This window comes from Penicillium coprophilum (genome assembly GCF_028826855.1).
Source record: "Penicillium coprophilum strain IBT 35676 chromosome Unknown utg000002l_segment0_segment0, whole genome shotgun sequence".
Classification (NCBI taxonomy): Eukaryota; Fungi; Ascomycota; class Eurotiomycetes; order Eurotiales; family Aspergillaceae; genus Penicillium; species Penicillium coprophilum.
In genome coordinates, this window is record NW_026622721.1 from 308,332 (window position 1) to 321,964 (window position 13,633).

General features: G+C 50.0%; 7 protein-coding genes across 7 annotated transcripts; 4 read left to right on the plus strand and 3 right to left on the minus strand.

Annotated features, from left to right (window-relative positions):
- Window positions 1-25: 25 nt before the first annotated feature.
- On the plus strand, window positions 26-2,710 carry N7500_001513 (Sin1 family protein; the record flags this gene model as incomplete). Its single annotated transcript, XM_056672659.1, has 3 exons — window positions 26-48; window positions 122-607; window positions 658-2,710. The coding sequence occupies 3 exons, from the start codon at window positions 26-28 to the stop codon at window positions 2,708-2,710; spliced, it is 2,562 nt and encodes an 853-aa protein (XP_056536178.1).
- Window positions 2,711-5,472: 2,762 nt separating this feature from the next.
- Window positions 5,473-6,462, plus strand: N7500_001514 (uncharacterized protein; the record flags this gene model as incomplete). The annotated part of the gene is made up of 1 exon (XM_056672660.1): window positions 5,473-6,462. One exon carries the CDS (start codon window positions 5,473-5,475, stop codon window positions 6,460-6,462), a length of 990 nt encoding a protein of 329 aa, XP_056536179.1.
- Window positions 6,463-6,776: 314 nt separating this feature from the next.
- On the minus strand, window positions 6,777-8,111 carry N7500_001515 (legume-like lectin family protein; the record flags this gene model as incomplete). Its single annotated transcript, XM_056672661.1, has 6 exons — window positions 6,777-7,229; window positions 7,283-7,543; window positions 7,607-7,688; window positions 7,755-7,825; window positions 7,933-7,956; window positions 8,016-8,111. The coding sequence occupies 6 exons, from the start codon at window positions 8,109-8,111 to the stop codon at window positions 6,777-6,779; spliced, it is 987 nt and encodes a 328-aa protein (XP_056536180.1).
- Window positions 8,112-8,461: 350 nt separating this feature from the next.
- Window positions 8,462-8,896, plus strand: tim13 (protein translocase subunit TIM13; the record flags this gene model as incomplete). Its single annotated transcript, XM_056672662.1, has 2 exons — window positions 8,462-8,602; window positions 8,657-8,896. The coding sequence occupies exons 1-2, from the start codon at window positions 8,480-8,482 to the stop codon at window positions 8,894-8,896; spliced, it is 363 nt and encodes a 120-aa protein (XP_056536181.1). The 5' UTR covers window positions 8,462-8,479.
- A 388-nt stretch (window positions 8,897-9,284) lies between these two features.
- On the minus strand, window positions 9,285-10,610 carry pkaC (cAMP-dependent protein kinase catalytic subunit pkaC; the record flags this gene model as incomplete). The annotated part of the gene is made up of 4 exons (XM_056672663.1): window positions 9,285-9,312; window positions 9,359-9,733; window positions 9,782-10,035; window positions 10,098-10,610. The coding sequence occupies 4 exons, from the start codon at window positions 10,608-10,610 to the stop codon at window positions 9,285-9,287; spliced, it is 1,170 nt and encodes a 389-aa protein (XP_056536182.1).
- Window positions 10,611-11,363: 753 nt separating this feature from the next.
- On the plus strand, window positions 11,364-12,545 carry N7500_001518 (PRCC domain-containing protein; the record flags this gene model as incomplete). The annotated part of the gene is made up of 1 exon (XM_056672664.1): window positions 11,364-12,545. The coding sequence occupies one exon, from the start codon at window positions 11,364-11,366 to the stop codon at window positions 12,543-12,545; it is 1,182 nt and encodes a 393-aa protein (XP_056536183.1).
- Window positions 12,546-12,768: 223 nt separating this feature from the next.
- N7500_001519 (uncharacterized protein) lies at window positions 12,769-13,557 on the minus strand (the record flags this gene model as incomplete). The annotated part of the gene is made up of 1 exon (XM_056672665.1): window positions 12,769-13,557. The coding sequence occupies one exon, from the start codon at window positions 13,555-13,557 to the stop codon at window positions 12,769-12,771; it is 789 nt and encodes a 262-aa protein (XP_056536184.1).
- Between the last annotated feature and the right edge of the window lie 76 nt (window positions 13,558-13,633).

Consider the following 13,633-nt stretch of genomic DNA (forward strand, 5'->3'; position numbering starts at 1 on the left):
ATATGTCCCTGTGAGAGCCGGGAAGATGTCTCTTCTTCACAATGAAGAGTAAGTCGCGTCCGGAACTGCAGACTGACCCTCGAATCACCGCGGAGATCTTCAAAGTCTAACATGAATATAGCTTTACGATCTGGCAATTACGCTCCTCATATCTATCGACGATCAAAGATGGAATCGGAGACCGATTGATCAATGTCAATGACTCCGTCCTGAATACGCCTGGCTTCCGCGCGGCGGGCTGGTCAACCGCCGCCGCGTACCCCAACACACATAGCTCCTCCCACCTGAAGCGCACTTACTCCCCACCGATTCCAACAACGGCAAACGTTTCATCTGAATACTATAGGCTAGCAGAACGAAATGCAAAACCCCCACGCAACGAATTGCAAGGTCTCGGCCTTGAAGACGGCGAGGATGATGGTGGAATGGTGACCGGTAGTAAGACCCACATGGACATGGCCGCCGCGCGGCGGAACCATGCACGCGCCGGGAAGAAGAAGACTCGACGGGAAAGACAACAAGAGGTTCAGAGACAAGTGGAAGCGGAGGACGACGATAGCAGCGATTTGAGTGATGACAGCGAGGACGATGGGGACAACGTCGGCAGGTTAGCGAATTCTTGTGTGACATTCGACTTCCCTATCTAACAAAGAATAGTGCTGTTGATCAGATTAAATTCGACAAGATGCCCATTCGCCGAGATCGAGCAGGTTCCTCTCCAATACGTTCTGGAGACCAGAGGGAACAGCCAGAAGTGATGGTCACATCTGCGTCAACACAAAATCTTGCAAGTCAATATCGCCAACTAAAACCCCGGCCCCGTCGAGATACAACCACTAGCAGTGATCTGTCGACGGATAACGAAACCGACAATAGAGGTTACAAACCAGGACAGGTTCAGTTCTCCATGAGTGAACAGGTCGTTGAGTATCCGCGCAGACGGCGTGAGCGAACTGGCAGTCGAGGCGCGGAGAGCTTGGCCCTGGGAGAACTTCACGAGGTGGACGAGGACGAGGATTCCGGTGCCGAGTCTGTTGGGTCTGCAATTTCATCGGACTTTGACAACACAGCTGGATCTGGCTCATTGCTGCTGGCAGGCGTGGCGGGCGGTCTGAATTTGTCATCGCCTATGGCTATGATGAACAAGTTACCTTCTGGCACAGGACCACAGAATACCTCACCCCGCAAGCATCGCACTCCAGCTCCTGCACTGCAAGATCTTCCCCCGCCGCGACCTATCAGCATGATCCAGCCAGTCAGCTTATTAACCAGCCAGCTTACCTCCCGCAAGCGAGCACCAAGCAATCCAGTGGATAAATTCGTGGTACTCTCCGGGCGAGGTCAAGAGGACCCGTTGTATCTGAAGATCTATGTTCCCTTTTCAAGCGACCCCGAAGAGCCGCTGGATCTGCCACTTACCCGCGAGTCTAAGCTTGCAGAACAACCCGCACAGGTGACTGTTGCTGAAACGATTGGTCTTGCCTTGTGGAAATACTCGGCAGACGCTCGGGGCCCACCAATTGATCGTGCAAAGCTGACCGTGAACCGATGGACACTACGGATGGTTGACGATGGCGAAGTCGAATACGACTTCCCAGCTCTTGGGCGGACACTTCCAATGACTGATTTCACCTCAAACAACAACCAATCTGCCAAGTCCCGAGGACGGTCAAGGGGCAAGCCGTACGATGAATTTGCCCTGGTTGAAGCCTCGGATTCAGAGTTTGAGGAGAATGAACGGCTGTATCCACAATTCAGTTCAAGCGTTGGATCGGAAGAACCAGATCAGCCTGCGAATCTTGCAGCACCAGGGACTCAACCCGCTACACAGAAAAGCACCCCTCAAACTACACCGGCCCGAGCAAACCCCATCCTAGGCCAGCCATTCTCGTCTGCGCTCAACCACAGCACTCTTACCCCTGCCGACCGCCCCGCGGTACCAGTCTCGCATGCCACTCCCCGTCTTGGTGTTTCGAAGACATTGAAAATTCGGTTCATCAACATGGAGGCTTCTGCCCATGTCATGACCATCAACACATCTACCGACAGCTATATAGCCGAGATTCTGGACTCTGTATGTAAACGCTGGGGCCAGGATAAGGGCAACTACCTTTTGAAGGTAATGGGATCAAACACGATTGCACCACTTGACCGCACAGTGGAAGCATTGGGCAGCATCACAGACCTTGATCTGGTGCGTCGTCGCTTCGGCGGAGGTCCCCTCGCACTGGGAACCTCACCAGGCAGCTCATCACCAAACGCGCCTTTGATGGTAGAAACTGCAGACCCGACAACCTCAAAAAAGAGCAAGAAGGAGGCCAAGAAGGGCGCCCAGCGCATGTTGCCCTCATCTTCGCAGAAACAAGACCACCTAGGCGGATACTACCGCCGATACCACGTCTTCCGCAAACAACCCATGTCTTTCACAGCATCCAACCATCGAATCCTCACGTTTGAAAATGATTATATGCACATCGTGCCCGGTGACACGGGGAAAACGGCGTCTGGTGGTAAGACCCGTTCAATCAGTTTCAGCGACGTGATCGGATCCAAGGTCAGCCGACGACATCCCAAGAGCTTCCGGGTGATGATCGTGCGTGGCAATGATGCCACCGAGCAGAAGCGGTATGACTTTGAGGCAAGGAGTACCAATGAAGCTGTGGAGATTGTGGACGAGATCAAGAAGAACATGGCACATTACCGCATTTGATTGTCTGCTTTTTTGTACATGGACGTGCGTTCTGGGGGGTATGGGGTTTGGAGTTTGGGATGGCGTACATCCACCTTTAGTCGTCCCGTTGTATCATCTCAAGTCAAATGAACCGGATTATTGAACTACGTGCAGAGGCTGTTGATCCTTGTATTGTAATATGTGTCTTAGGGCAAGTTTATTACCATAGAGGGCCAACATGTATGTGCCCGCCAAGCCCACAACCCAACCTAATCGATCCGCAAATGGGCCAGGCTTTGGGCTCGGGTAAGGGCCCACCGGTGGGCCATGGGCCCTTGATGGGGGGGGCCCATTAGGGCCTAAAAAGTGCCAAACAATCTAAATGTTCCCCAAACGTCTTTTTAATTACTATACGTATAGACCCCGTTTCTCGCCTTTCTTCAGGGTCAATATTTGGTCATTTTGATCTATTTATAGTAATTCAAGACAGAAATATTTAGATCACGTTCAAGAACGCGAGAAAACGTGCTATTCAGCGTAGTTATAAATTATAGAGATTTACTTGGAGGTGGTACTCTTATGAGGATTGACGATATATATCTGACATTAATGTATCAATTGGCCTTTTTTCGAACTGCACCAATTGAATTTTTCGAATTTCGTTCGAATTCAGAATGCACACATGTATAGTAATTAGGATTCTAGATTCGAGATTCAAAGTCTATCCAATTGGTAGAAGGGTTATGATATAGTATAAGATCCTAGTTTAAGCCCATAGCCCACTGCAGCCCACTGTAAAATCGAGTGATGCCGACCAATACCGCATGTTTTTAGTAGAGAGCAGCGACAGATCAGCGTCACTTGAGCAGGTAAGTCCAGTATGTGATCTCAGAGGAAGAGTAGAAAGAATTGTTGGCCAAAATGATGTGAAGCAATCAGCTGCAAATCCAAGTCGAGTCAAACGGCATTCATTCGGTCGACTAGTAGTATGAGATGACACCAGTAAGAACAACGCGAGTTGAATTGGCTGTGTCTTTGTCGAATAGAGTAAAGGACGAGATATAAAACATCCACGTCCATTACTGATTTCTCCCCGGTTGTATCGAGATTGTACCATACCATGAGATTCAGCATATGATTCAAGGGCCATGCTATGTCTTTTAGGAAGGTGATGTTGATAGTGGAAATGGTGCATTGTAGCGTGTTGGTGTAATATCTTTACGGTTTCTTTCAGTCTCCAATATATGTGTGGAGGTTGACAGACCTGATTCTGACTCATTTCCTCTATGGCTTGAGATCCTTAGAGATATCCTGGTGATTTCTAGGAATGACACTATCTCTCCGTTGGAAGAAAAAAAAATTCAAAGATGATGAAGACAGTGTGGAGGAAGGTGGGAATACCATCAACCATGAGCCGCAAGGATTGTGGCAGGAATTACCTTAGAAAGGCAGGTGTGAATAAGCTCACCAAGCCACAAGCAATCACAGTGGTAGACGCAAGGCAATTATGTATTATGTAGCGAGAAACCTTGGAATAGCTTCAACGGTGACGAGATAGGTGATAGCTTCGAAAGGTATCTGTGATAAGTGGATCTTGGGGCTCTGAATAGCTTCATGATTACCGCATTCGGCTGAACAGGATCTAGCCAATCAGATCACTAGAAACAGAAAAAAAGCTCTGTTAAAATGAAGGAAAAAGCCTGGTCTAATACCCCCAAGCCCCGTTGGCTCAGCGGTATAGGCTTGTAGTCACTTTCAACAAGTACCGGCTGGTTGTGAGGTGTGAGCTTGTGTGTTCGAGCCAGGGCGTTGTCGCAAATCCTACCAAACACATAGAGGGATTTGCCGCAACGCTACAACACACTGTTATAGCCCCCTCCAACAGGTCAAGACAGGCGGCCTACTCCGCAGTCTTAACACAAACGGGGGTACCTTTTTTTTTATTCCCCAAGAAGACATTGTATTCTAAAGACATTGTATAATCAGCATCACATTGCGTCAGCATAAAATTGACATGGAATGAGAGTCAACATCCTACCAAGTTATATAGACCCACTTCCCCGGATTCTGCTTTGGTTCGATAAATCTGACACTGGAGCGTCGTCAACGTGCTCTGTGATCATAAACGAGTCATTGACTTCGAAAGCACCGTATAAAGTCGGAGCAAGTAGATTGCTAACTCGTCGAAACCCTGAGGCTGCAGCCTCGTTTTGGAGTTCTTTCCCTAAGGCATATGCTTCGTGCCTCGAATGATAGTCTTGTACTCGCTCGGCCGAAGACCCCGTTCGATCAAAACACCACCATACTAATAAGCTCTTACGGCGGTTATGCCAAGTGAATCAGCCCCTGGATAATCTTCGATACTTTTGGTGCGCTAGGATTATGGGGCTCCTCGCTATTGCAGTTTGCTGCCATGAGGGGGCGCGAGTCGCACTTTCGTCTACAATTTGGTCGTAGCCCAAATAAATACTCCTCTAACGGAGAAAAGATTGCGTTCGGGAAAAAGAAGTAAAAGTGGTCCAATTCAAAGATCGAGAGAGGTATGATTCCTGTTGAAGACTACGTTGTATGTGCTTTCCCCACCGCATTCATATAAATCTGGCAGAACACCGGACCCACATAGATAAGATGACTAAGATACCTTATCTCCACGCGTTCTCGATTAGCTTCCGGGATCATTTCCAAGGTTGTCTTTTTGATACTCTGATACTTTATCTCACTCCGACCAATTTGACCACCAACAACTTCACACAATGAGATCTGCTAATTGGAGCTGATTGAATGTCTGGTTTCCCTCCACAATGACCTCAAAACCAACACCAGCCGAGTCGCCCGGGGCATCCCACCCCTCAGAGCAATCTCGAACCAACGAATCCGCCGAGCCCACAGAATCCCACCCACACAGAACCTCTCATAAAGAGCATAGCCACTCAAGTCGCAGCCGCGCATTCCGGTTCAAAGATGGCAGTCGCCCCCATCGCAAGCGTACTCACCGCCACCGATCACGCACGCGCGACAGTGAACCTTCCAAGCGGCGACATCGCGAAGAGCAGGAACCGGACCCCGCACATGACAACTATTTCAGCTCCACTAGAGACACCTTTCGAGAATCTCTCTTCGATGCCCTCGGCGACGACGAAGGAGCTGCGTACTGGGAATCCGTCTACGGGCAGCCCATCCACAATTACCGTGTACCAGAGGTTCACCGGGGTCCGGAAGGCGAACTTGAGCAGATGACAGAGGAGGAATACGTGGATTATGTGCGTCAAAGGATGTGGGAACGGACGCGGGAGGGCATGCTAGCCGAGCAGGAGCGTCTACGGGCTGAGCGACAGCAGAAAAGGAAGGAGGAGGCGCAGAGAAATGCGCAGTATGGGAGGGAGGAATTTGAACGCGCTATGGATGACAGTCTGCGACGAGGGGCGGAGCGCAAAAGAGCCAAAGTTGGGTGGAGTGCGCCCTGGGCTGCGTATTTGGAGAGTTGGGAGACGATCGGGAAGGCTGCGGAGGGATCTGCCCCCAAACCACTGCGCAATCTGCTATTCTGGCCTGTTCGCTCTGGGAAGAGGGCTGACATTCAGCCCCAGGCGGTTGAAGAATTCATGCGCCATGCCCCAGCGCCGGCGGAACTACTCGGTACGCTGAAGGCCGAGCGTATTCGCTGGCATCCAGATAAAATCCAGCATCGGTATGGCGCGTTAGGAATTGACGATGTTGTGATGCGCAGTGTGACAGAAGTCTTTCAGATTGTGGATCGGATGTGGAACGAGGAGAGAGAACGACAGAAGTGACGAGGTAGAAGTCTACATTGGGCGGCGTCTTGATTTGCTATTTGTTCTACAATTGATACCCCGAGCATCATGCTGCATAATGAAATATTTTGGATGATCATGACTTTAATTCATTTCAAAACCGAAGAGAAAAGATAACAAAAGCTGATGTGGGAGGTGAACGTAGATCAGAGGGAAAAAAAAAGCTTCAAAGGTGCTATGTATGCAAGATCCCTTTCATCAGATAGAGACTGGGAGACCCAGAGACCAACTTGAATCACACAGAAGAAAGGTGAAAAGACCTGTGCTTTGCCAAATGTCCATACAACGTAAATTTAGAATCGCGATGACCGGGCCTTGGTCCGGTAGACCGTCCAGCCGAAGTAACCACCGACAATAACGGCGAAGAAAAGTACGATCTTGAAGAGGAACCAAGTCCAGCTACTCTTCTCCTTGGGCTCCTTGATCGGCTTGGAGGATGAGCGCTCACGCCCCTTGGACCGGTCTTCCGTAGTTTTGCCTTTGTTGGCATTGCTGCGGTTAAGAGAGTATAAGTTCTCAGCCTTGAGAGAGATAATATCGTGGTTGTCGCTAAGCTCGCCGGTCTCGGCTGAGAGACCCAAGTATGCCACGGAGGGGATGGCGATGTTAGAATCCTCAGCGGAGAGATTGAAGCATTCGGTCCATGTGTCTTCGCTCTTGTACTGCAGCTCCAGAGACAGGGACTTGTCCTGGAAGTAGGTAAGGCGAGCTTTAGTAGGAACGGGGGCGCCGCGGAGACCACGAGCCTGTGAACAGTTAGAGGCGTATCCGACACAGCTGCGAAGCAATGCTAACTCACAGAGCAGCCAGCTAGCTCATTGGCCTTGCCATCATGCGCTTGATCGTAAGTGGTCTGTCCATCACCCATCATGGCCATGACGTAGGGGAACGACACGCCGGGACGGTTGTTCTTGTAGGTGTCGAAGAAGATACCGAGACCCTCGAATCTGTCTGTCGAACCGAACACAGGGCCCTGCGTGGCGCGCTCCTTGGTGAGCCAGAGCGCAAATCCATCACCATGCAAGTTGCCGGAACCGTGGATCTCGAACTCAAGTTCAATCTAGCGGGGGATATACGTGAGCTTTTGGCGCATGCGATGATCTCGCGAGGACCGTTTATTTACCTGCCAATTGGTTGCGGTCAGAGGCACGCGGGAGGAGATCCATCCTTGCTGTGATGGCCGGTCAGCCGTGAGGCGGACATATCTGAACACAATGACGAAAATCAGCACTGGTGCACTAAATATCACCTAATTATCTGGAACATCTTACTTGTCAGCGCGGACTACTGTATCTCCTCCGAAGTCGAACCAGCGGCTTTGGAAATCCGAATCGAGGTATGGCTGTTGATGGCGGTTAATACTAATATTTCTCCTCGGGGAGCGAGCTATGCACAGCTTGTTTTTCGGAATTTGCAGACAGACAAGCTGGGCTCAGAAAAGAATCATACCGGAGCGAGGCTATGGGTGCGAAGCTAAGTGACGTCCAAAGTCAGTACCTCGGCATGAAACGGAGTCAACATTGTACACATACGGGAATGCTTTTGATATTTGGGTCGTCATAGGCATTCACGGGTAAAGCGACCAGGCCCGCGAAGCAAAGAAGCGAGGAAATTGACGGAAGACGCATTGTGAAATTGTATTAGGGCTCAATGGAGGGGAGCCCAGTGTGTTTGAAAGATAGACTGGAGGTTGGATGGACAGGGTACGGTGTCGCCAGGACCCGAAAACCCAGCAAGTAGCAAAAAGGAGAAGAGGCCGTGAAAATTGTCGAGGAAAGGCGACAAGAAGGAGTGAATAGGCAAAGTTCCCGGGGCGCGGAGACGAGGAGGTGAAGTATACAGCTTGTTGTGCTAAGGTGTCCACATCTAATGTGGCGCAGTGAGAACACCAGCCACAACCCTGCACCTCAGATCCTGAAGTCCGCCGACTATTCTTCAATTCGATCCAATTCACCCATTCCATTAAACCTTTCCCACCCAAACTCACTCTTTCATAATGTCGTCGCTTTTCGGTTCCGGCTCTGCCGCCCCCATTCAGACCTCCGAGGAGATCAAGGCAGCCGTCATGCGCCAGCTCCAGCAGGAGGCCGCCATGTCCAACGCCCGCTCCCTGATCGGAGTACGTCACCACCCTTGATATCCAAATCCGGCAACAAACTGACAACAACCCCAGAAAATCAACAAGCACTGCTTCAAGGCTTGCGTTCCCGCCCCCGGTACCTCGCTCTCGGCCAAGGAGAACACCTGCCTGTCCAGCTGCATGGAGAAGTACATCGCCATGTGGAACCTCACAAGCAAGACCTACATCGCCCGTGTCGGTGTGGAGACTAAGCGTCTCGGTGGTCAGGATGCTGCTGCCATTGCCTCCATGGCTACTGGCATGCCCGAGGGCGGCAGCGGAATCCTAGGCTAAATTCGACCCATCACCAAATCAGAAGGAAGCAAGCAAGACGAAGGACGAAAACAAGCAAGAGATACACACCTCTCTAAATGAACTACTGTACGATAGAAGCGGCCTGGGAGCCCGTGTATAATATGGGCGTGGCTTTTTGTGCCCAGTGGTTGGAGAGATTGGGAATAGAACAGGGTTTACGACGAATCCATTTGTATACATCGAGCAGGCAATTGAAAGAATAAAAGAACACAAAAATTCGATTGTAAATTGCTAAGAAAAATGATGTGCATATAGAAAGTATGGATTTTCATATAATGGCTCCTGGTTTTTCACGACTCCTCCCGGGGTCAATCAGTTCCGGCCCTCCCCCAGACTTTTCGTCGCGTCATAAAATCATACAAGCACCCTAGAAGTCGGGGAAAAGGTGACCATATCTGGAACGAGTTAGTCAGGTTTGCATATGTGGAAAGAAGTACATACGCATCGTCTCCCTCCTGGCCATAGTGCTCTGTCTCTTCTGGATACTTGTCGTATTGGCTTGCATCGCCTTGTCCACCGCGAATGGGTGGGATATATGGCGCATCAATATCCTTACGAGCTAGTCGGTCCCAAGTGACCTCGGCGAACCAGGCATGGTTCTTGACATCGCTCGGGCCACCGTGCAAGTTGCCGAGGCGCTTGGTGAGATCGGCTGTGATCAGCTGAGAGAGCAGATCGACCGCGTCGGCGTGCAAGTATGGAGGATACTTGACTCTACCCCGCAGGATATTCTCGTAGATCTTGACTGGAGATCCGCTGTCCCAGAAGGGAGTAAATCCACACAGCATTTCAAATATTAAAATACCCAATGACCACCTTTAGACAATTAGAACGATTCTGGAAGAGCATTGATAGTAAGCTTACCAGTCAACTGATTTGTTGTATCCCTTGGAAGAGACAACTTCGGGTGCCAAGTAGTCGGGAGTACCACAAAGTGTCCAGGTAATATCCGGCACGTCCTTGGCAAATCCAAAATCCGTGATCTTCAGATGACCATGACGGTCCAACAGAAGATTCTCTGGCTTCAAATCACGATAGATGATCTGATGTGAGTGCAGATACTCCAACGCTAGGGTAACCTCTGCAGCATAGAATTTGGCCACCGGGTTTGGGAATCGCTAATGACAAATGAGTTCTTTGTTTCCGACATGAGACTGAAGGAAGTGGTGGGGTCGCTCACTTGTGACTTGCGCAGGAGACTGAACAATTCACCTCCCTCTACAAAGTCCATGACCATGTAGAGGTTTCGGGAATCCTGCCAAGTTCCCCACAAAGTAATCAGGAATGGATGGCGAACCCGGTTTAACATGCGGCGCTCATCGTTTGTATGCTCAATTTGCTTCATCTTGACCACCTGGGCCTTCTTCAATACCTTCATTGCATAGAAGCGATGATTGTGGTTGGACTGCACCAGGTGCACACGGCCAAAGCTGCCCGTTCCCAAGGTGCGCTGAAGCTCGAAGTCCTCCTGGGAGTATTTCCCCTTGGTAACACGCTCTTGCTTCTGCTCTGGCTGATTTATAATGTTATCGATACTGGCGGCATTTTCGTGACCGGTACCCGTATGCTGGGGCGAGGCGTGCGAAGCTTGCATGGATGCGCCTGAACCGTCGTGGTTCTCAGAATCTGGTTTCCCTAGATCTTGCGAATCCTTTGTACGCCTCTTCTTCAATAGTCCTCCTAAACTCGGCATGGAGAGAAGATTAGAGAGGCTTTGGGGCCATTTGGGGACAGGTTTGATGGGGGGGAGAAAGCTGGGATGGGAGGTCCGGATTAAGTGGGGAGGGGCAGCGGCCAGAATGACGCATTGATCTTTCATTTATGGACTTGAACACTTTACATTTTATATTGTTTTGATATTGACTGGACATCTATTTAATTGGATATCATTGATCGATTGGTTTCTTTAGCTCATTTGATCTCTATTAGAATCTATTGATCTGAATTTATTATTGTAGGTGGCTTATTATTCAATTATCCCCTTAATCGCCTGTATTGGTTATCTATATGAGCGACTGAGGTATATGGCACTGGACTATACAGAGTCCAAAGTACTAGATATCATATCCTAATTCAATTCGAGTTTCTATGAAGTATGAACTATAAACATGAACATGAACACCTCATTGTTCCAATCAGTGTCCTAATGTATGATCCTATTAATCTCTAAGCGGAGAACCCGGATCCGATGACGTTAGTGATGCGATCATCCCTGTTGTTTCACTGTAAGGAATGACATCTGGAGTTTGAGGGTGTTTTCGGACATTTTCCTGGCCCATTCCATCCCGTCCCCCAGTCCACTCTGTAATATGTCTTTTTTTCGATCTTCGATTCAGATATGCTTATGTAATATTCAGATGCCTGAGCAGTCAGGTGTCAGACAATTCACTTATCAACTCCAATCTCTAACATCCCAAACAAACAACAACAACTGAACTCTCACATCATGGTGTTAGTAGGTTACTCTGATTCTGAAGGCTCAGATGCCGAGCCAGATACTACACCTGCACCCAAGATCACCAAGCCAAAGAAGTTCGAGTCCAAAATGGGCTTTCAGATCGATCCCAGAAACCCACGCAAGATCCGCATGGCGCTTCCAGAAATCAAACCAGAACACCCATCCAGCGAAGATTCCGAAGATGGTCCGCGCAAAAAGGCTCGGTTAGGCGGAGGAGGTCTTGCAGGATTCAACTCTTTCCTTCCAGCGCCGAAACGAACAGCCGAAAAGAAAGCACCAGTGGCGACAGCACGAAAAGTATTCAGTCTCAAGACAGGAGCAGGCCCTGGATTCGATCGCTCAGCTGATGCGGAGATGAGAAATGATTACGCAGTTGAAAATCTAGAGGGAGATGCCGAGACAGCTGCACCTGGCAGCTCAAAAACCGACACTGCATCAGATGCACCAGGGGAGACAATAAAAAATTCAGTGGAGGTTAAGTTGCAAGGAAACCCGATGATGTTTAGACCGTTATCTGTCGGACGACCCCAGAAGAAGAAAAAGACCACCAAGATTGCTGAGCAACCAACGCCTTCCCCCTCAGCCGCGCCGAAGCTTGCTCAACCTGCACAGCAAGCCCCTGCGCCTGTACCTGCGCCTGCGCCCGCACCACCCAAACCCAAAGTCAGCCTCTTCTCTTTATCATCAGAAACTACTTCTCAGCCAGACCCAGCACCTGGACCATCAGCAACCTACCAGCCGCTGGTGTACAACGCCGAAGGCGAAGAAGAACCAGCAGCTGGTCCAGTACTAGCCGAGCCTACACAGATTGCCAGCGAATACCCAGCAGCAGTATCAACCAATCCTACATCATCCCTGGACAGCATTGCCAACGATCTGAATTTATCCAAATCCGAAAGACGCCAACTCTTCGGTCGGAATGCCAATATTACCTCGTCGCAGTCACAAGTGCGTACCTTCAACACAGACGAGGAATACGCGTCGAACAAGGTCATGGCGGAAGGCGAGCTGGCCGGAGCACAGCACAATCCTGTGCGCTCCATTGCGCCGGGCAAGCATACCCTCCAGCAATTGCTCAATGTTGCAAGTTCGCAGAAGGAGGCCTTGGAGGAAAGCTTTGCAACGGGTCGGAGAAACAAGAAGGAAGCTGGATCCAAGTACGGGTGGTAGTTTTAGCCTAAGTCAGGCTACTCTGGGGGGATTTTTGTCAAGCGTATTAGCATTGAGATACCATAATATTTTATAGGAAATGACATGACTAAAAATGTACATTCGACTGATATGTATCACATCTATAAAATCTATTATGTACAAAAAGCCAATCCCAAACGCCGTAAAATGTAACAAAAGAACTCCAAATAGACGATTCCAACTCCTTTTTATTTTTGGAGTATCAAGACGACACATCCACAACTTCAGCGAACCACTGCTTGAGTGCAGTAGCCAAGACAGAGGGCAACTCCCTCACATCACGAACAACGAGGTAGTAAGGGAAGGGGAAGTCTTCCAGGTAACGCTTCATCTTGAGCTTCATCTCACCACCAGAGCTAGGATCGGCTTCGAAGCTAGCCTGCGAGAGGTCAAGGATAGAGCTACCCTTAACAGCATCGACGATAATAAAGACAACCATGATGCGCTCCTCGAGCGCCTGTCTTACAAGACGGCGAATAGTATCATGATCTTCACAAATACCATCAGAGATAATCAACTGAAGCTGCCAGAGGTCAGCAGAGCCAGATCCAGGCGAGCGCTTCCAGCGAGCCTCGCGGAAAAGAGCAATAGAATCGGCGATCAGCTTGCGCACGTTGGTGCCAGTTTGCTGGTAGCTGAAGTGCTGGAAGACCTGAGAGCCGGCCTCAGAGGAGAAGGGCTTTCCGAACTCGTGGGCGACGCGAACATGGTCTTCGTTACCAAAGCCAAGGACGCACAGGTCACCGGCTTCCAGCATGCTCAGACTCTTCGCGACCAGGGCGAGGGTCTCGAAGGCGAGCTGGCCACTGCCGCTTTCCAGCATGGACTTGCTGTCATCGACGGCCAGCATGATCTGGTAGTTGCGCTTTGAGGGGATAGAGCGGCGCATCCAGATCTTGTCGCGCTTGTACTGGGATGCGATGTATGGAATGATACGCTTGATGTTCAGCCGCTTTCCGGTGCGGAAGTCACCACGGAGCTTGGTGGCCATTGTGGGGGCGAGGATGAGGCGAAGTTGTTCGGTCAGCGAGAGGGAGAGATCATTGGTAGCGGACTCGTAGTGCGAC